General features: G+C 43.2%; 1 protein-coding gene across 4 annotated transcripts; it reads left to right on the forward strand.

Moving 5' to 3' along the window:
* The first annotated feature begins 382 nt into the window (after positions 1 to 382).
* Positions 383 to 17,784, forward strand: TNMD (tenomodulin). 4 transcript variants are annotated; one of them, XM_074201702.1, is made up of 7 exons: positions 383 to 566; positions 812 to 946; positions 11,895 to 12,035; positions 12,253 to 12,354; positions 15,562 to 15,715; positions 16,511 to 16,694; positions 17,198 to 17,784. In XM_074201702.1, the coding sequence occupies exons 1-7, from the start codon at positions 513 to 515 to the stop codon at positions 17,457 to 17,459; spliced, it is 1,032 nt and encodes a 343-aa protein (XP_074057803.1). In that variant the 5' UTR covers positions 383 to 512; the 3' UTR covers positions 17,460 to 17,784. The 4 variants fall into 4 exon arrangements, with proteins under 4 accessions (XP_074057803.1, XP_074057805.1, XP_074057807.1 ...); XM_074201704.1 differs by having other exon boundaries at positions 16,511 to 16,677; XM_074201706.1 differs by lacking the exons at positions 383 to 566; positions 812 to 946 and adding exons at positions 10,957 to 11,163; positions 11,733 to 11,811.
* The last annotated feature ends 4,530 nt before the right edge of the window (positions 17,785 to 22,314 follow it).

Raw genomic sequence — 22,314 nt, forward strand, 5'->3', positions numbered from 1 at the left:
TACAGTGTAGTGGGGGGGAACCTCAAGAAAGTGCTATGAAGAAAAGGCAGAAGGGGGAAAAAGTGATAAGGGAGAGGAGAGAAGTGGAGTGATGGCAGGACTCCATTCCCACCTTCCTTTGTTTGGGGGTACATAATAGCATTTATTTCCACTAGTATTTTGAGTTCATACTAAAAAAAATTATTTCAATGTGCCTAAGTTTGGTTCCTTTCCAACCTAATCCCCCCACCATCCTCCAAGCCAAGAGATCTCATTATAACCTTTGGTCTTTGCCATTCTGGGCGGATTTCACGACGTGCATGTTCTATGCATGCACGGCGGGACCTACGTAACGCCCTGTTGCAGTGGAGGCCCCCCTATGCTACTTCAGCCTCTGGGAGGACAGATTTGAGTCATACAAATCCAGCTTCTCCTCTGGCATCTGGGATCCAGCTCAGTAGCAGCTCACTCCACCTCGGCAGTGGTCTTGCAGTCCTCTCAGAGCGGCAGTCAAGAGAGCCTCACTCTGAGAGATGGTGGCGGCCAAGAACTCTCCAGACAACTGTGAGGACTGTCACTTTCTAGATGTGAGTCATTTTGCTTTTGTCCTTATTCCACCAGATTTTGTCCAGGGCCGCAGAACTAGTAGAAACTACTTTGAAAGACTTCTTTAGTGTTTTGACAGCGGTGTTTTCTCTTTCTTCCTCTGTGTGTGTGTGTGTGTGTGTGTGTGTGTGTGTGTGTGTGTGTGTGTGTATGTATGTGTGTGTGTGTATCTGTGTCTATGTGTTTGTGTGTCTCTGTGTGTGGTTTCTTGTTGCCATTTGTTTAGGGGGAGACGCCGAAGCCCAAGAAGAAGATCTGCAGGACTTTAAAGATTGGGGGACTGGTCTTTGGTATCCTAGCTCTTTCTCTCACTCTCATATTTTTGGGGGGCAAACACTTCTGGAACCTTGAACCTCAAAAAGTAAGTAAATGCTCCATGCTATCTAATTGCTTTCATTTCTGCAGACTCAAATGCCTATTTGCAAAATACTGTGGTTTATGCGTTTCTTTTTTAAAATTCAGTTCATTAGGTCATTTGTGTGTCTATATTCTGATGCTATGATAGAATCTGGATTTTGTTTTCTATTATTTCCAACTATGTATCATGACTTCACCAAGGAGGGGGACAAGCAGGGGGAAAGTATTCTTTGTATTTGAGTTTATACCTGGGTTTGGGTAATATTTGGCCTTAAGGAGTTAAGAATCTTCATTGAAGCAAGGTTTATTGTGAGAAAATACTTTCCATCTTTCTTTCAATTATCTGGCTAGAAACTGGTGGAAAAGCAATTATCCTACCACCGAAGGAGAAACAGGCAGAAAGGGAGCAGCAAGGGATTTTCAGAGATTATGTTTCCGCCTTAATGCATCTCCCGTGTGAACAGGCAAGAAGGAGAACTCCACCAAGCTCAAGATCACAGTTGTGGTTTCTTTTTAATTAGCAGCTCTCAGGTCCCCACTAAAGGCAGCTAACTCAGTCCCTCTGAGACGACAGTGACACAAGGCAGATGCAAAGGAGTTAAATCACAGGCCCAAGGCACCTTAGGAATCCACACGCTAAGGACTGGCCTAGTGTTGGAGGGATTCTGCTGCTGCGCGGTCTGGGTTTGATTAGCACAAGGTGACTGTGATTATCACTCCTTAAGCCCCACAAAATGCTAAGTCCCATTTGCCCACCCACAGAGACCCAGGGCTCCTTCTCCCAAAGAACTTCCATCTTTTAGAGAATAGAACAAAGATTGAAGAGAATGGCAGTAAGTGAAATGGCTTTACACTATGCATTGTCACTTTGGGCTATAATGTACATGGGAGATTATTTTAAAAATCAAGGTGTTCCTGGGAGGGTGGCTTTGGAGTCAGGGTAATCTAGGCTTAAGTCCAACTTTTCACTGCACTATGTGACTCTAAAACTGGAGATAAAACTGGATTAGATCCCAAACTGCAAATCTGTGTGGGTGGAGGGAGTTTCCACACTGGAAGTTCCCTGCTCAAATGAAGTAACAAGTCTGGAAGCTTCACTCCCTCCCACCCACCACCCACCCCTGCCAAAAAAGCCATTTGTACACATCCCCCAACAGAGCTCAGTTTAGTGGATAGACTGATGGATCTGGAGTCATAAAGATATGGGTTCAAGTCCTATCCTAGCTAGATGAGTGACAATGGACAAGTCATTTCACTTCTCAATACCCCCAGACAAATCTCTAAGTCTCTAAATTCCTGGTGAGCACAGGCAGAAGGAATTTTTGCACCAGAAATTCCCTATATCAATGAGATTACAAGCTAGTCCTGCCTTCCCCCAAAAAAAGTATCCACACATATTGTTCGTTTGAATATTTTTTTCAGCCATAGAAAGTTGACAACCATTTGGTCAAGTTTTAAGAATAAATAGTTTTAAAGAGGGGCTAAATTTCATCTTTTTTAGGTACTTCCTTTGTGAATTAGAGTATGGAGGGGGTTTCCCATCCTTTTTTGCAATTTTTCTTCTTTTTAGCTCTTATTTATTTTTTTTTCAGAGTAGGGGTAGAGGGCATGGAGAGAGAAAACCAGGGAGTCAGGGGAAAATGATGAGAAGAAAAGACGGGGGCAGCTAGGTGGTGCAGTGGATAGAGCACCAGCCCTGGAGTTCAAATCCAGTGCCAGACACTTAATAATTACCTAGCTGTGTGGCCTTGGGCAAGTCACTTGATCCCATTTGCCTTGCAAAAACCTAAAAAAAAAGATGAAGAAAAGATGAAGATTGGCATGGAAAAAGTGGGGAACCCAGGAGATAGAGCAGAAGATGAAGAGATGAGAACAGGAAGGAAGGGAGGGAGGGAGGGCAAGTTCAGGATGAAAGGTCAGGATGGAGAGAGAATGGAAAGGAAGAGGGGCAGAGGGAAAGTGGGGTAGGAACTGAGTCCCCTGACAAGGGAACTGAGGCAGGGGTTGTCTCACTCTTTTCTTTTTGTCCCCAGTGTCAAGCATAATGTCTGGCACATAGTAGGGCTTCATAAAAGCTTTTGGATTGGATTCAGTTAAAAAAAGTTTTAATTAAAAAATAATTGAATTGAAAATGAAATGTTCTATATGTGGTTAATTAGGGAATCATTTGCCTGAACTTGGTCTTGAATTTTAGAATGAAGATCAAAGACTGCCCCTGTGATGCTCTGGTGGCACCAATGCCTTCTGCCTTGATGCACCTGGCTCTTTCATTTTCTTTGGTTCCAACAAATCCTGTCCATGTTTAAGTAGGAGGGTAAAAACTAAAGGAAAATCAATGATAGGTAGCTTCCTCTCCACCAGTTTGCAGTTAGCCATCTTCCTCCAACTCAAGGCTAGCAGGTGAGGCAAGACAACATATGGCAACAGGGTCCTCAGGTACAGCTGCCTTAATTTCCCAGATGACATACAACACCTTACACTGTCCAGTGGAATCATCCCCTGAACAATTCCACCCCCTCCCACAAAAAAAGTAAAGACTGGGGTGAAGAGGGCAGGCTGGGGCAGGTGAATGTGGCATTTCTCAATCTAGGATCCAGGGATATTTCTGCCCCAATGCAGGGGGCTTTGTCATTTTATCATAGCAGCACAGCTAGCCAGTGCTGTACTAAGGGATTTATGTCCTTTTTCAATACTTACTGAGTTATTTGCCACAGTGAGGTTCTATAAGACTAGGTGGGGACCTCATTTTTATCCCCTCACAACCATATAGGGAGTGGCTCCTGCCCCACCATTCCCAACTCCTGTTGCAACATATTCCAGCTTTGTTCCTAGATATTCTTGCTGATCCCTTTTGTTGCTACAGTTTCTTAAGGAGGTCACTTTTTGTTCATGATGATTGTGGCCAAAAGGTGAGGGGAGTTTGAGGAAGCAAGACAGAAAGGCTGGTTGCCAACAATTCATCTATCTGCTCACAGGAGCAAACCCTGGTAGAGTGTGCTATGCTACAAAAGGCCCAAAGGGCATCATTGAGACCTGACTGCAGGTTTAATGAGACCCATCAGTCAACTCAACTTCTTCCTGTCCCCTGGTGGCTTCTGGAATTCTTTTCTTTATATCACTTGTTCTTGTCTCAGTGAGCAAGGGGTAATCACAGGCCTTGGTAAACCAAAACCAGAGGAAAACTCAAAGCACTCACAAACATGGCAGTCCTATATGAGTGCAGGAACAGATGAGAGTTGATCAAGAACCAAGGTCCAAGGATGCTTTGTCCCAGATAGCTCAAGGCTCACCAAGTAAGAAAAAGAGTTGAAAGGGAAACTAAATCCTCCTCCTACCAGTGCCTAAGCAAATAGGCTGCCTGCCTTACACCACCATAACTAAAGCTGTCTTTCTCCCTTTTCTATGGTGAGCTGAATAGTAAGGTCTTTCCCTCCCATGCCACAAGAGATATTTTTGTGTCCCTAGAGAATTTTGATGGAACACTAAGGAAACCAGGGCCTCCCTCATTCATCTAGTACAACCCTGCAGAAGCAGTCACTGAAATCAGATTGCTAGAGCTCATCCCATTCCATTACCTTGCTAGGCAGTGATCCTTCTTCTTAATATTGCTCATGAAGCATCCATTCTGAAGACTAAGTGAGGAGATAAGAGATCATGAGAGACAGGACTGCAAGCATGAGAATTGTGGGTGGGGGTGGAAAAATACGGGGGCATGGCATGAGAGCTTCTCCATTATTACAGCAGCTATAGGCAGGCTGGAGCACCAGATACTCAGATGGCTAGTTTGGTCTCCAATGCCTAAGGTCACCCATGATATTTCTTTTCACATTGTCTTCATAGAGGTTGACCCAGAATATATTCATTCTTGGGATGTAACATCTCTCAGATCAGATTCTGAGGAGAATTTCAGGAGGAAAAGTGGGTAGGGCAGAAGATAAAGGTATAGGTATCATGGTCACATGAAAGAGAAGGTACCCTTCAAATGCATGGCTTGTGGAAAATTCCAGTTCTGAGGGCAAAGCCAAGTTCTCCTGGCTGCCATGACAGCCTATGGGACTGTTAGCCAGAGAAAGCTGATGATACAGGGCCACTTATTGACAGAGGGGACATTTCTGCTGTCCTAGGGCTGCCTCCCAGTATTAGTATTTGCCCTGCTCCAAACACATGCATACACACACACACACACACACACACACATCACAGACACTACCACCACTACCACTACTACCCCACCCCACACCTTATTTTTTTTTCATACATCTGTTTTAAAATAAGCTGTATTTATTTAAAATCCCACATCTGGTGTTGACATTTTCATTCCAATAAGTCCTCTTCCTTCTAGCTGCTCCGCTGCCTTCACCTCCCACCTTGTATGGACAAAAGATTCAGATTTCATATCCTAAAAGGAGTGCGAGGCCCACTTGAATCCCTTTCCTCTGACATTTTAAAACACACACACACACACACACACACACACACACACACACACACACACACCAAGTCAAGTTTGAGGAAATTTGAAGGACTGAACCCTGGGAAATCCACCTAGATAGGGTCTCGCTGCCACCTCTCAAACAGTCCCATACTATTTGACCTTGGGTCTTTGGGAGCTTGGCTGTACCTAATGGTGTACAGACATGGGGTTCCCTGTATTGTTGAGGGTCTAGGAAGAACCTCTCTAAAACTTTATAAGTATGTTCTGGTATTCTGTGGGCAAAGTATTTTGAGCATTTTGTCCATCTGGAAGAAGGAAATGATAAGAAGACTTGGATCAGGGGTCAATTGGGCCTCCCCTGGTTCCAACAAAGTTAAGAGTGATGGTTGGTAGCTTGCATAGTCACTGGTTCTTAGTTGCTCTAACAGTAAACCACAAATTCCTCGATACAACTTCTCAGTTCCTCCTCCACACAATTCTCGAAGAAACCACCATCCATTCACACTTCCCCAATCCTGTCTGAGTTCTTCAGGATAAGAACAGTCTGAGGAATCAGACCAGAGAAATCAAGGCCCTGGAAAGTTACGAGAGAACACATGGAGCAGACAGAAACCCTGGGACTATTAGGAAAGAGACCAAGGTAAGCCAACAAGGCTCTGCCTCAGTACACCAAAATTTAGAAGGTATAGTCATGAATGCTTCAGCAGACAGAAACAACTGAGCTTAGCACCTGGTTAGGAAGAATATTAATTAAAATAGGAAGCCATCAGACTGCAACCAGACTCCCAAGTAAACTCCTCCCTAGTATACCTGCCTTCCCCTAACTCTCCCCCTGTCCCTGTATGTCACTTGCACCAGGAGCTACACTGAACTAAGTCAGGAGAGCTAAGTCTCTGTCACTGATTCGTTGTGTAACCATGGACAAGTCTTTTCCCCCCTCTCCCAGCCATCAGCTTCTTCCTTTGTTTGGAAGAGGAGAGGATTAGATCTTGAAGGTTGCTGGCATCTTTAACATTCTATAGGGCAAAGATTCTAAGATAGAAAGCCAGGACCTTGGAGCAAGGGGGTGATTGTGCTACCTACCAGTGAGCTATAGCTGTTCTTTCAAACATGATCCAGTGTTTCCAGAAGATTCTCACTTGCCTAGTCTGGGTGTGTTTTTTTTTCTCTGCTTCATCTGCCTTAGCCATAGACCTCTTTTCTTTACTCTTCTTCAAGGGACACAAAAAATATAGATTTCCTCCCCAACTCCCATTGGTTCCTCCTCCTTTTCATATTGCTCCAGAGCTGGGCATGAAAACAATTTCTGAAGAAACATTTGCATGCACATCCTGAGCTAGGGGAATGGGCTTCATTTTCTTTTGCTGCCACGTCGACCCCATCAGCTCAGTTAGAGTTCCCTCTTCCTCCTCCTGCATTCCAAGAATCAAATTCACACTTGGATAGCAACTCCCACTGGACCATCTCCTGCTTGAGCTACTCATGGGCAGTTCCTACCGATTAAGTAGAAAGAAAGTGACAGAATACCACAAACATAGACGGGTTCATTGGCTGACTCCTCCTAAGGGAGCAGTTGGTTGTCAGCTTCTATGACACCAATGACAAAAGAATAAGCCTTCAAAGTGAACTGCCCATGAGCGGATGGCAATGAAATTGGGCCCATGGGGGAGAGGAACTCAGGCATCAGAGCCACCACTTTTGACGCCTTATTAGGTTCAGCAAAATGGTTGTTTCCAATCATGTTATGCTAGCCCATGTAATAGCATTTTGAGATGCTGATAGACCGGCATAATCTTTGGGTGTCATTACTCACTGACTTGAAATCATCCTCGGGTCAGCTCCCCAGTCCTGCCTCAGGGACCAAGCTGGTCTCCCCCAATGCAATAACGTCATCCCTGCACCAAGCTTGCCCAAGTGCTAAAAGGGGGCACTATCAACAAGCTCAGCCAACTGATGGTCTGCCAGTAAAAGCAGCAAAGAACTAGACAGGGAAACACAGCTGACCCAAAGGACAAAGAAGAGGTGAAGGGGGTGGGGGGGACTTCTCAAATTCTGGATTTACAGCTGCAAAGAACAGCTCCTGAGACCAACCTTGTTGAAAAGGAGGAATGTCTGTACTACATAGGCCAGATTTTTTTCCATACTTTGAAAAGGGTAATTGAAGATCCAGGAGGCCAAGCTCCTCTAGGAAAAGAGGCTACAGCCACAGGTAACTCAGTACCCCCAGGCCATTTACTAGCCACTAAGTCCCTCAGGTATGAAACAAACTGAGGTGGACTGCACACCTCCACCACCCTCCCAGCAAATCAGCACCTGCTAGCCACCTATACTGAGCACAGATTTCAGCTTTAGGAAATGTACCCCATAAGGAGACAGTAAAGGATGAGGGCTGGGGAAAAGAGCAACTAGATTAATCACAGATTGCAACAAAGCAAAAAAAAGCCCAAACACCCCTAGACCAAATGTCCTCAACTCTTTCCAAACAGACCAAACCTACTCACCACTAAACAGATTTATCACACCAAGGTTTGCAGCAAAGGTACCCTTCAGAGAAGCTTTATTTTCAAATCTCAGAGACTATCACAAACAAAGGAGACAGAGGAAAAAATGAAAACCCATGAAAAATGGATGATGAGGCTCATTTACCGCCTGAGTAGAAGGATTAAAATAGATTGGGGAAGGAATTTCTGGGCAGGAGAAAAAGGAATGTGTCTGCATCCTCGCCACGATGGAGTTGTGTTTTTTTTTTTCAATGTGGTCTTCTCACACTTTGCAATTCCTGTGACCTAACTGCCCTGATTATCTCATTGCACTTGGAATGCAGGTCCTGCTGTTCTTAATTGGTTTGCTGTTCCCTGATTAGCTATAGCAGAATAGAAAGGGAGCCGGAAAGTGAATGGGGCAGGGGTGAGGGACATCAATGACAAATCCCCCCCCTTCACAATCTTGCCATTAGCTGGTCCTGGGTTTGGAGCCAAAGTTGGATGCCCACTCTTCTATACATCAGTAGGTATCTTAATTCTTTCCTAGCCTAATATCTGATAGACCTAAAGCTTAATCTGGTTGACTGCTCTTCCTAAAGCCCCTAGCTGGATCAGTTAGCATAACAGACTAAAGCTTGATGCCAATGAGGCTAAGGTCATGAGTTTGGCCTTACACAAGCCAGCCTGGAGATTTTCCAGATGCACCCATTTGCAGATGACCTTTGCAGAGGCCACTAAATGAGATCCAAAAGGACTCAGAAAAAATGAGTCCAACTATCCACACAGGAAAAGCCAAGTGGGCGAAGAATGCCTATTCTTTCGACTCTGAAATGCAGTAGGCGGGAGAGTGGATAAACCAGGTTGTCAGTACATCGATCTTGGATAGACACTGCCAATGAATGAGAAACTGGGCCCAGAAAGGAGCAAGAGAGGAGACTAGGCTGGCTGGCCTTGGAGAAACTGCATAGAGCTGATGCTGACCCCAAGTCTCTATCTGATGCCAAGGCTCATCTTTTAATGCTTAGATTCTTCCAGGGATGATGCACAGTGGATCTCATCTATTCTTGGTCACCCAAAGGGCAACGGAAAGATTTATAGTGAGCATTTATGGTTTGAGTGATATTGCCAATTATGAGAGATAGGCTTGAAATGGTATAAGACATTAGCAAAGAGGTGCATACTGATTATGCCAAAGATAATGGATGTATAGTCATATACTGTGACCTAGCAAAAGGTTCACAACACTGGAGAGACCTCCTATGGAGAACTTGTGAACATGAATGAGGGTCTCCCCAGATGAGAGCCTAAGACTCATTTTTGCAGGCATGTATTGTGTCCCCTCAAGCTGGCCAGGCATTTCCCAAAGTACTAGAGGATGACAGCTCAGGGGCACTCTTTCAGACCCTTATCCTAGAAAGGGTTACTTTGGCTTAGGGAATACCAGTTCCATCACTGGGGCAAATGGATTCCTCTGTATTTAGGTAATATGAGAAGTCAGGTTTGAAGAGATCTTAGAAGTCATCTAAGTCCCTCATTTTATAGAGGAGAAAACCAAAGCCAAGAAAAGCACAGTGACTTTCCCAAGGTCACAGAGATGGGTAGTAAGGAGCTCTAAGTATTCAATCAGGTGATTCAGTGGATGTTACCCTGGATTTGGAGTAAGGAAGATCTGGATTCAACTCCTGCCTCAGACAATGACTAGTTGTGTGTCTTTGCATAAGTAATTTCATAGCTGTCAGTCTCAGTTTCCCCATCCTGTAAAGTTAGAGGAATGAAGTCACTCTTGCAGTTCTAAATCTATGATCCTACAAAACCCCAACTTCTTTCTACAGCACCACTCTGTCTCCCATTGTTACCAACCCTACTGCAGAGTCAGCAACTACCAACACGGCAACAGAGTGATGAAGGGAGACAGTCACAGAAGTAGCTCCAACAAAGAATATTCCCAGAGAAACTTTGAAAATCATTGCGATCTGCTGAGCTTAGCACCGTTGCCACTTTCCAATAATATTTATCTGCAAGGTGTCCAAGCAGGGTGCATTGCCAAACATGCCGGAAAACTCATTCTCCAGGAGAATGAAATTCGAAACGTCTCCAGTCCAATTTCAGAGTCTTCCTCCGATGATTGAAAATGCAGCCTGTACTTTCCTGGGGCCCAGGTAGGCAGCCCTCCAACATCCATCCCCTGGTCTCTAACCTCATTTTTCCATGCACCAATCCATCAACAGCGGTACTGATGAAACACCACTCCGGGGCAGTGGCGGTGAAGTTTATCTCAGGGACTGAGAGTATTTCTAACACAAATTCTACCCTGTTGGGAGACCTGACAAGGCTGAATCTGAGCTGGATGCTTCTCCTACCTCCTCCCCCCACCACCCCCCCAGGTCCAGCTGACAGAGAGCTCGATTTGTTACTCTGGGTAGAGGTTTCTCTTTTCTCAAGCTGGCTGTGGAGCTGAAACCAAGGACATATTTATAGCTAGGAGCAAATACCAAGCCTAATGTCACCAACCAGCTCAGACTTCCTTAGTTAACTCCATGCCTGCCATAGATCTTGGACTGCCTTTTTTCTTCCCTTTCTGCCTCCCAGTAGACCTTGCCCATTTGCTTGGGGAAAAAAAAATCTCCTTCTGGTGAGACCAGTCTCACCCCTCCCCAAAGGAGGAGTCATTCCAAGAATGTTTGTGATGCCCTTACTGTGTATGCAGGAAGGCCCCCTGCTAGCCACCATGGAAAGGGAGGGAGAAGGGGAAAGAAAACTGCTTCAGACCCAGGCTCTTGTTTTTTCAACTTCATCAGTCTCTTTTCAGGCTCCAAATAATCCCTGTTATAGCAAACTCTTCCAACTTGTTTCTCTACTTGAGTTGAGGACAAACTGACCGGGTTAAACTAACAGAATGATGCAGACATCTGCAGACACCAAAAAGTCAGGCCAGATCTGGCTGTCATTGAAGAAGATGCCATTCAAAAGTCATGCCGGCCTTCCTGAGGACACATTTTCACAGGTTCAGAAAAGACAAGTGTGCTGAAAGCTGATGGCCAGAGGCCCCATAATAGCACAGTGTAGAGTCAGACTGTAGTCATATTTCTTAACTAGCTCATTCTCGGGAACTGATCATTATAGTGGAAGAAGCATAGCAAGTGGAGTCAAGGAACCTGGGATGAAGGCCCAGATCTGCCATTTATTCCCTGGGAACCATTAGAGAACACCCTTTCCCACTCTAGATCTCACTTTTCTCAACAGTAAAAAGGAGAAGTTGGATTGGATGGCCTCTCATGTTCCATGATCTGTGATCCTGTGAAGGTAAGGGACTTGAGGAAGGCTTCCACAGTAAGGAAAATAGAGCCCAGCAAAGAATTAGGAGTAGCAAAGAAGGCTGAATAGGAACAATCAATAGTTTTCAGGGATTCAAAGGTTTTAGTGGGAATGGGGAATCATTTATTCTCCTTTCTCCCTACTGGAGTCAAAGGAGAGGAAGGAAACTTAGTCTGTGACAAATGAGAAGTTCACTTAGCTCTAAGGAAATTCTTTCAGGCTTCAAGACGCTGAAATAAGTTATCAAGGGACACTGTGAAATCTTGGTTCACTGGAGAGTCTTAAAAAGCGGTAGCTCCCCCTTCAGAAAGCTTTAGGTGATGCCTACCTGGAGGAATTGATCAACTAAATGAACTTGATAGGTCCACCGATCAGGGGAACAATAAATATTCCACAAGGGGGCATCATTTTACAGCCTCATTGGTCTTTTTCAAGGTGTTTTAATATTTAGTCAAGGTCTACAAACAGAGCTCCTGAAACTCAGCTGCCAATTTCTCAGCTTCTAGAGAGCCTGCCATTTAGCTTTATGATCTCAAAGCCCCTCCGTTGGCTTACAGAGTCACAGAATTAGCAGGAGCGAGCTATCAATTATAACTCATCATCACCTGGAGCCTTGGAAGAAACCAAGGAGAAAAGGTAAATGCACCTTAAATGGTATCAAAGTCAAAAAGAGAATGTTCTGAGTATCTCAGAGCTGGTTTTCCTCTGTATTCCCCCAGATCTATGATGTAGAGCATACATTCTTCAGCAATGGGGAGAAGAAAAAGATCTTGATGGAAATTGACCCTATAACCAAGACAGAGATATTCCGAAGTGGAAATGGCAGTGATGAGACATTGGAAATCCATGACTTTAAGAATGTAAGTTGGCTATTCCCCACCACACATAATCCCACCCCACCCCCCCGCCTCCATCCTAGTTTGTCTATTAGAAGCCAGAGTTTTTGAGCTGAAGTAGCAGAGCCTTTGGTGCTACTAATTAATTTTTTAAGCCACAACTTTGAGTTTGAACTAAAGGAAAAAGCTCCCTTTGGTTACCAAGTTCTATCTCAGGGAATGTGATTTTGCCTCTTTTTAGGGCTACACTGGTATCTTCTTTGCTGAGCTCCAAAAATGCTTCCTGAAAACACAGATTAAAGTCATTCCTGATTTCGATGAAACTGAGATGGAAGATGCTGAGGTAAGTGAGCCACTGTTTCTCTCACGCCTGCAGCACGGAAACTTTGACCTCTGTGGTCCAGCTCTGGGCATATGCTGTCATCCCCATATACAAGCCTACTACTTCAGCTGAGCATTTAAGAAAAAAGGGACAAGGCATCGACAGGACCTCAAAGAGATAACTCCTTCCTCTGTGAAGGTTCTCTTCTCCACCAACACAGAGAGCAAACCTGCCATGACACAGAGTGTGATGTAGCAAACAGCACTGGTTTGGGAGTCTGGGGGATTCCATTCTTTTATTTACTACCCCGTAAACCAAGGGCAAGTCATTTACCTTCTCTGCGCCTCAGTTTCCTCATCTGTAAAATGAGGGGCTTGGACTACATGTTACTAATACTTTTAAGAAAACAGGCCCTTATTTGTAGCATTTCCCAAGGTATAAATACTCACAGTGAAAATATCACAATTGGCTGTCCCTCAGAAACTAATTTGTGCTGGCTCCAACCCACTCTTGCTAAAGGTCCTTTCAACTCTAGATCTAGGATACTGTGATCCTGTCTGGGCAAGGGGAACGGATGAGGCACCAAACACCATTATACTTGCAGTCAAGCAAGTGACGACACTCTCTTCCTAGGACTAACTGAGCAAACCCACATATTCAATCCATCCCCAGACCCAAACTGGAAGTCTTTCAAGCTTGGTAGGCTCTGCTGGCAGAGTCCAGGATCTCCTTCATGCCACCATGAGGTATCAGAAAAGACCTTTAGCAGAGAAAATGAGGAATGCTTTCAAGGAAAACCAAGTCATCCCTGCCCCAAAGAAAAGGCCATAGAAAAGTTCAGGCAGTCAAGGGTAACAATTCACTTGCCAATGCCAATCTCTTGCCACATATTGCCTTGCCACTCTGACCTTTATTTCATGCTCTCCATTCCTTTGTACTCTCCTTTTCATGGAATTTCTAATGTCATAGTCAGTCCTACCTGGGCCTCTTGGAGAAGAAAAGGTCAAGACAAAGCAAAGGGAAGTCAGCTCTGATGCAGTAAGAAGACTGAGTAGTTCATCTCTCAAAAGGCTATTTGTTCTTTCCAGCTGCTTTGCTTGCAGCTAGACAAGCACACCTAAGCAGAAATCAACAACCTATGATTACAAAAACTGGCAGACTGTAAAGGGAATGGGCACAGGGTCCCCTTCTCTCCACTCCACCCCAACTCTGCCTTTCATTCCTCACCTTCCCCAGCAACCCAGTCTTTTTCCTGACTATTTTTCCTAACCTGCTGTCTGATTTAATAAACCTTCCAAGGATTCCACTGGCCCCACTGGTCATGCTGGTAGCTCACTGAATTAAAGGTGGTTGATTCCTGTCTGTAAAAAGGATGATTACAGAGAGATAAAAAGATACTGCTTTGACCTTAAGGTCTGTGGCCAGAACATTCTGGAAGTATTTGTAAAGATACAAATCGATACAAAAAAACAGGGTAGTAATTACTAAAGAAAGGACAATCAAAGGGGGAAGAGGCAGCTGAATCAACAGAGATACTAAGCCTCATGCACCAGCCACCAGACCTGTAACTTGTCTGCAATTTCTAGTCTCAGAAAGGTAATGACATCTCAAGCCTCCACAGCCACAGGTAGGTCCACATGACTCTGAGCCAGTCTCCTGTCTGCTAAACACACTGTCTCTTCAGCATTCCCTTCTGTAAGAAAATGATTCTGTGCCCATATAGCTGGGTACAGACAGGTTGCAAGGTATTTTCCTGGTACATCAAGGAGTCAAAAAGGCATAAACCCTCTTTCTGAGATAGAAATCTGCACGTAAAATGTACCAAATATCAATGGGGAAACAGGCTGAGTCTTGCTAATGACTCTATTCAGTATGACAACTTCAGCTTGTTGCAGGCAGCTCCTTTCATGGCATCACAAGGTCCTAATAGACTATGAAGCACAAGACAGCATAGGGTTTAGTTTTATAAATTACTTGGAAAAAACATGCAAAGGCATTCTACAGAGAATAAATTAGAGAGCTAAAATCATAAAGCTTGGGAAAAGAGAAAATGAAATTGAGAGATCTCATCATTGGAAGGGTGAGGAGTAGGGAATGTCTTAAGGCAAGAAGACAAGTCAATAAGGAGGCTTGAATGCAGGAATAACAACCTCCCACAGCCCAAGAAACAGGAATAGTGATCAGGTATCTCCAAAAGCAGCATTGCTTTCCACTGCCCAGTATAGCTATAGCCCTGGGTGTAAGACAACTATTACAAGACTAACCTTACAGATGTTCACTGCCTCCATGATCTGAGTCTGAGGCAGAGCAGAGGGGACCTACCTATCAGGTGGTGACAGAGACCTCCAACACAGAGAAAGAGATCCCTAGTCTACATTTACCCAGGAGCCAGCACTGTGCTGAGTGAGCATGATCCCTACAATGTACTAAGGACAGGGACCAGATTGGCCATAGGTCTTTGAAAAGGTGGCTAAGAGCATTATTCTTAGATATCCAGATGCCTCTAAGTCCCAGGGTAATAAAATGAAGGCATCAAAAGCCTGTTATTGGGTTTCATGTGGTATTAAAAACCTTACTCTGAACCTCTCTTGGTTTCCTTCTCTGTAAAACAAGGGATTTGAATTAAATGACCTCAAAGTTTCTTTCCAGTTCTAAATCTGTGACTCCTTGGAATAAGCTCTAACATCCTCAAATCTTCCTAAGTACCTAGCTGGGCCAATTTGTAGAAGGCTAGTGTTAGAAGCAGGAAGACATGAGTTCAAACTTGCCTTAGACACTATCTATGTGACCCTGGGCAAGTCATTTAATCTCATTCACTCTGAATTCTCTCATTCGTGAAAAAGAGGAATAATAATAGCACTGATGTTAACAGATTGTTGTGAGGCTCAAATGAGATAACATACATTAAAGTGTTTTGCAAACTTTAAAATGCTATATTGAAGGGGCAGCTAGGTGGCATAGTGGATAAAGCACCGGCCTTGGAGTCAGAAGTACCTGGGTTCAAATCTGGTCTCAGACACTTACTAATTACCTAGCTGTGTGGCTTTGGGCAAGCCACTTAACCCCATTTGCCTTGCAAAAACCTAAAAGAAATGCTATATTGATGCTAGGTGGTGTGGTTGTTGGCTCAACCTAGATCTTGCTGAAATATCAAAGGTCCCTGCAAGGTTATTGGATTTTGGTTTCTCTCCCCCACCTTCCACTCATCCCAACTACATTCTCTTCTAGAATGATGAAATCACAACAACCTACTTTGAGCAATCTATGGTTTGGATTCCTGGAGAAAAACCTATTGAAAACAAAGACTTCCTGAAAGGTTCCAAAATCTTTGAAGTCTGCCAGAATGTGAGCATACATTGGATCCATCCCACACTACTAACAGGTATGAAGTTACCCTCCCTCAACATACTGGGTTAACAAACTCAGGATCTGGAGGCAGTCTTTCTTGTAAAGTGAATTCTATCTTCCTAAATGAGACAGGATATGCTAACTGCCAGCAAAGAGGGGATTTTCATAGCCAAGTGATAAATCAGATAAATTTATGCTGACAGGCTCTTAAATATACCAGTAAGGGTAACACCACCCTAATGTGACTAGTGATAGCAAAGAGGCAATCTGTCTTTCATTACACATCTGTATTCATTCCACCTGACAAATCAGCTCATTGCTCAAAGCTCTGTAGGTCCAATGTTAGATCAAAGACCAGGCCAAAAATGGGCCTCCACAGTGGGGCACAGGCTCATGGCCGATGAGGAGATACCTGCTGCATGTCTGCTTCTCCAGTGGCAGAGTGGAGAAGGTCAAGAAGATAGCTTGGCAAAGCTAAGGATCATGGACACCTCCTATCAACTATGGTCAGACCAGGTTGTCAGATGCCTTGGTAACCCCATTTCAAGACATCCCAGAATAAAGTTATAACTAGGAATGTTTTATCCCCTAGGGCAAAAATAGTTTGGGGAAGAATATTTTCTAGTGACTATATCAGTAACAACATCTGTGCTTGGGTAAGCTGGTAGACTCCTAGCTTTGAAAATATCTTTTTAGTATATCAGCTAAAGGATGTAAGTAATTTACCCCTAATCTCCAAGCAGACCCTTCTACTGCTGAGACCCCATTGAGCTTGTATATAGAAATTGAGAATGTGACTTTGGCACAATACTAATATTTGTTGTCTTAGCTTCTGAATTTCAGGATTTTGAGGGAGGAAATGAAAATGTCCACTTTCTCACAAATCGAAAAAGTGGGATTGACCTCAATGAGCAGTGGATGGACCCAGAAGTGAAACCTGGGAAGAAACGCCAGAGTCGCCAGCTAGCTGAAGAGGATCTCCCAGTGAACGACTATGTAAATTTGGGGGTTAGGTAACGACCAGCTCTTTCATGATGTGCTCAGACCTTAGATCTGGACTTTCTAAAATGGTTCCAACAATCCATGTGGTTTAGTTCATCCCAAAGCTTTCCCACCACAGTTCTGATAAATGGCTCTTAACCACTCGATTTTGGGGTAACCTATTCATAGACCTCCCCCACTAAATCTTTTGTTAGAAGGAAAGAAAAGGGAATAACTACAAAGTCATGGGGAGCCTCCAAAAATATCCCTATTTTAACACCATTTCAAGTCTCATTCATTAGAATGGAAATGACAACAAAATAGATTGTCTTATAAACTTAGATGGTACCATAGAGAGAAACTAATTTTATAGCTCACTATTGGCTTAAGAAAATTACCAATGATGCTGTTGACCAGGGAACTTAATTACCTATCTAATTTTCCCTCCAAGTAACCTGTAGCTCTCTCATGTTGGGTGGGACTTCTGTATAGTAGGCCTAACCTCTTCAAGACAACTTCTTTATTTTTCTTACAGACGGAAAATGGAGTCGAATTTGACCCCATGCTGGATGAAAGAGGTTATTGTTGTATTTACTGTCGTCGGGGTAACCGCTATTGCCGCCGGGTGTGTGAGCCTTTACTGGGCTTCTATCCCTACCCGTACTGCTACCAAGGAGGGAGGGTCATCTGTCGGGTTATCATGCCTTGTAACTGGTGGGTGGCACGCATGTTGGGGAGGGTCTAGTGCCAAACTTAGGCACCATGCAAGTAAGCCAATCCATGATATCCATGTGTAAACCAGTGAATTTATGCCTGTGAGGCTCTTGGCTACTTGCCCTCTCTGGCTATTATGGAGTTACTTTCTTATTACTCTTACGTAAATGCATGTGTCACCAGTGGCCTGGTTCTTGCCAAACACTTCCCATGCATCAAGGCAACACGATCTCTCTGACCACTTTCTCATCCCAAATGGTTCAAGTTCAGCAGAACCCCTGCAGATAAGATGGAACTTGCAACCAACTGAGGAGAGGAGGGAGGGCAGGCAGAATGCCCAAATATTGCCTTTTATGATGCTGTATAGAGAACGTGGAAATGAAAAGCTGATAATAAAATATTACTGTAGCTGACTTCATAAAAACGTTCATTCTCCTTCATAATGAATTATCTGAAAGTTAGACTATAGATTCATCTGAACAGCTAAGAAAACCTTGGTCTGGCAGGGAGACTCTCAACAATTTTCTACTAACAGACTCAACAAAGTAGAAAGTGAGACCACATAGAGTGTCAAGTGTTGTCCTCATCTTGCAAGTGTGAACTTCCCTCCTCTTGGTCAAAGAACTGATCTTTTTTTTAAATGAGCACTTACTTAGGGACTGTTCACAATTGTCTGGGGAATTGGGATCATAAGTATCATTCAACCTGAACACAGGGGCTTTTATAAGTTCTGAAGTGAGACAGGAAAACAGTGTGGTTCCCTAAATTTTAGGGGACTAGCACTCTTTACCTTCTGAAAGGGAGGCCCAGGCCAAGTTTCTGGTTACCTGGTACTTTAGCCAAGAATGATGAGGAAAGGGACAGTTTACCTTCTGATTTCAGTAATTGTAGTGTACTAATCTAAGTGACCCCTCTACTTCCATTTGGAAAGAGGCCTATCTGCTCCATAACCTCAAAGTTATTGTGTCATGAAAATAACTAGCATTTTCCATCTTCAAAGCATTTATAAATACTAAATAGCTACCAAGATACCTGGCAGACAGGAATCATTTTCTCTTTTTCATGAATGAAAATGAAAAAGCAAAGATTTGAGGATTTACAAGCTGAATTAAAATCAATCAGCCAATCCTTGTTTCTTGAGCACTGGAGGATAAAATAAGTGCAAAGATGTCTGCCCTACCAATCAGTCATTTATACATCCAGTCATTCATTCAAGCAGGTGTTTCTAAAGCCCCTCCTTTGGACCAGGAGTTCTACTAGGGCCTTTTGTTAGTGTTGAGTTGTATTTTAGTCATGTCCAAGTCTTTATGACCCCCTTTGGAGATTTCTTAGCAAAGATATTGGAGTGATTGACCATTTCCTTCTCCAGCTCACTTTACAGGTGAGGAACTAAGGCAAACAGGATAAAGTGACTTGCCCAGGGTCACACAGCTAGGAAGTGTCTGAACCCAGATTTGAACTCATGAAGATAAGTCTTCCCAACTTTAAGCCCAGTGCTTTATCCACTGCACCACCTAGCCAACACTACTAGGGGCTGGGAATACAGAAATAAAGTCTCTGCACTCGAGGAAGTTACATTTTGTGGGAAACAGCATGAATGTATATAGTAAATACAAAAAGGGGAACTGGGGGGTATCAAGAAAAGGCCAAAAGTAAATAGCAGTACTGAAAGGTAGCTTTATAGCAAGTTAGGGGTAGGGACGTTATTATCCTAAGTGAGGAATAAGGCACAAGCACACACATGACAAACCTCAGTTGTACAGCTATGCTATATACACAGACATACATATTAATATATGTATACACACATGTCTGCTTATACATTTAGGCAAGCATACATGAACATAGACATGAATGATGATTAAGATCATAAATTCCCAGGTGCCATTCAAGGTTGATTTTCTACCTACATTTTTCTTAGTCACAGAGTGCTCTTGGCTCAAATGAAATACTCCTGTCTAAATCCTAAAGAGGCTTTTACACTGGAAGACAGTGAATCTCTTCAATCCCTCTGAACTCAGAAGAAAATATAAGTGCTTGTCCAGCAACCTCTGATGCCTCTTAAAAAGGTATCACAATGCTCTTGGACATAGCAAAAAACACAACAAAACTTTTCAGGGCAGATACATCATTGGTTCACCTAAGATGAAATCTAGAGCAAGGGGAGAAAGTGGAAAGGATGGTATCTCCCACCATCTTTCTACCCATTTAAGGAAGAAGAGAACTTTGTCTCTCTAATTTTTCCTATATTGAGTCTTTATAAGTTATCTGTGCTCAGATGTCCCCAGAAGCCAACCAGACCCAACCGCATTGATGAACAATGTTTATTTTCTTTCCATCATCCTTCCCCAGGTTGGCTTCCCCACACAAGAGAATTTCTGTTCTGTCATACAAGAGAGCTCCAACGACCTCTAGCCCATCCCCATTTTGCATTCTAAATTATTTCCAAATCCCACCACTTTAACTGTCACCAAAAAACTCCTTAGTTCATCATTAATGAGCTCAACTTTCATTAAGTACCCATTACCTGTAGAAGCCCTGGGAGAGATACAAAGCTTAATTATCCAATTCCTACCTTCATATCTACTAGGAAAAAAAGACACAAATACAATCAAGTTGTTATTTTACAGAACATACTATATATGCAGGCATAGACAAAAACCCCTGCCCTCAAGGACATACCTTCTATAGGAGACAACAGCCTGTATACATATGAAAGGATATATTTCTTAAACCACAAGGAAATTGATGGGTGGCAGGGGAAATGGCAGCTGTTAATCTATTGATTGGAATAAAACTTCACACACAGATGGTGCTTAATCTTTGGAGGAAACTACATATTCTAAGAGATAGAGGTGAGGAATATGTTCATTCTAGACATGAGCTACAGCCTCTGCAAAGGCATGGAGATAGAAAATGGAATATCATTTGTGAGGAGCAACAAGAAACCCAGTTTGGCTGAACCAAAGAGTACAAGAAAGAGTAATACATAATCAGGTCAGAAAGGTAGATGGGGTCAAGTTGAATGTCAAACAGAAATGTCAAACAGAAGAATTAGTGTTTGGTCACAGAGAGAGTTGAGAGCCATCAGAGTTTACTGAAAAGGAAAGTACCATGGTCAGATCTGTGCTTTAGGAATATCACTTGGCAGTTGTGTAGAGAATAGGCTAGAAAGGGTAGAGATTTGAGATAGGGAGACAAATTAGGAGACTATCATAATAATCCAGGCAAGGAGGGATAAGGTAACAATTTAAGTAAAGAGAACAGGCTTGCTATGGTGGTAGAAATCACAAGACTTGGCAACTGCTAAAATGAAGGAGAGTCGGGAGTCAAAACTAGAAAGATGATGCCTTCAACTGAAACTGGAAAGGTAAAAAGAGAAGAGGAGGGGCAGCTAGGTGGTGCAGTGGATAGAGCACCAGCCCTGGAGTCAGGAGTACCTGAGTTCAAATCTGGTCTCAGACACTTAATAATTACCTAGCTGTGTGGCCTTGGGCAAGCCACTTAACCCCCATTGCCTTGCAAAAAACAAAAAAAAGAGAAGAGGATTTGGAAGAAAGATAATGAATTCTGTTTGGGACATGCACCAGGCAGTTGATGGGCATGATGGGCACTTAGGATAAAGTCATCTACATGGAGAGCCACAAGGGATCTCTAAGAGAGTATCAGGAGAGAAGAGGGCCTGGTACAGAATCTGTCTCTAAGTGAAAGCAGGATATGAAAGAAGATCCAGCAAAGAAGCCTGAGGAGGTGTACTCAGAATGGAAGGAAGAGAACCAACTGAGAGCAGTGTTGTGAAGGGAAAAAGAAAAACATTTCTCTAACACCTACAATGTGCCAGGCACTGTGCTATGCTCTCATTTGATCATGAAGACCCAAAGAGGAGAGTATCAAAGAAGGATACCCAAGGAATGGGTGGTTAGCAGCTGCAAGAGCTGCAGATAGTACAAGAAGGGTGAGGACTGAGGAAAAGTCATCGGGTTTAGCAAATAAGAGGTCACTAGAAACTTTGGAGGAAGTAGTTTCTATTGAGTGATGAGATCAGAAGCCATATTGCAATGGGTTATGAAATGAGTGAGAAGAAAGGAAATGGGGGCACTAAGCTTAGACAGATAGCTTTTCCTCAGAGTTTAGTTATTAAAAGGAAAAGAGTTATAAAATGATAGTTTGCAGAGATGTCAGTGTCAAGTGAGAGATTTTTAAGCATAGAAAAGAATGTATTTGTAGGCCTCAAGGAAGAGGGTCAAGGAAGAGATTAGAGAGAAAGGAAGCGATAGGATAGAATGAGATCAAGGGTCTAATGTCAACAAGCATGACTTTTATACAAGAAATGACAGAATGAAAATGTCTAATAGGCAGTCACTTGGTCCAAATGAACTACATCCTTGGGTCCTACAGAAGCAGGAGGGGCTGTGATGGCTGAGCCACTGGAATGACATCTGAAAGATCATGGAAAATGGGAGAGGTGCCATGAGATTGGAGAAGGAGAAATGTCCTCATTTTCAAAAAAGGGATGAGAATGGAGCAAATAATTGTGCCCCCTGGACTAAGAATGCAGCATCCCTGAATCTCCTCCTCAAAATAATAAGAGCTCAAATATATATTATATTTGAAGTTTTCAAAGCACTTTGCATGGATTGCTTCATTTGACTGGACCAACAACTTTGTGAGGTAGATGCTCTCACTATTCTTATTTTACTGGTGAAGACAATAAAGGTCGGGGGGGGGGAGATTGTACAATTCAGAGCCTTGCAAAAAATGATGGGTACATATTACTACTATACATAATTGGAAAATAAATAAAATTTAAAAATTTAAAAAAAATTCCAAAAAAAGACAATAAAGGTCAGAGAAGTGCCATGATCTACTTGTGTTGGCAAAGCAGGATTTGGGCTTGCACTTGCTGTCCCCAGATCCAACACTTTCATCACGTTGCAT

This window comes from Macrotis lagotis, chromosome X (genome assembly GCF_037893015.1).
Source record: "Macrotis lagotis isolate mMagLag1 chromosome X, bilby.v1.9.chrom.fasta, whole genome shotgun sequence".
Lineage (NCBI taxonomy): Eukaryota > Metazoa > Chordata > Mammalia > Peramelemorphia > Peramelidae > Macrotis > Macrotis lagotis.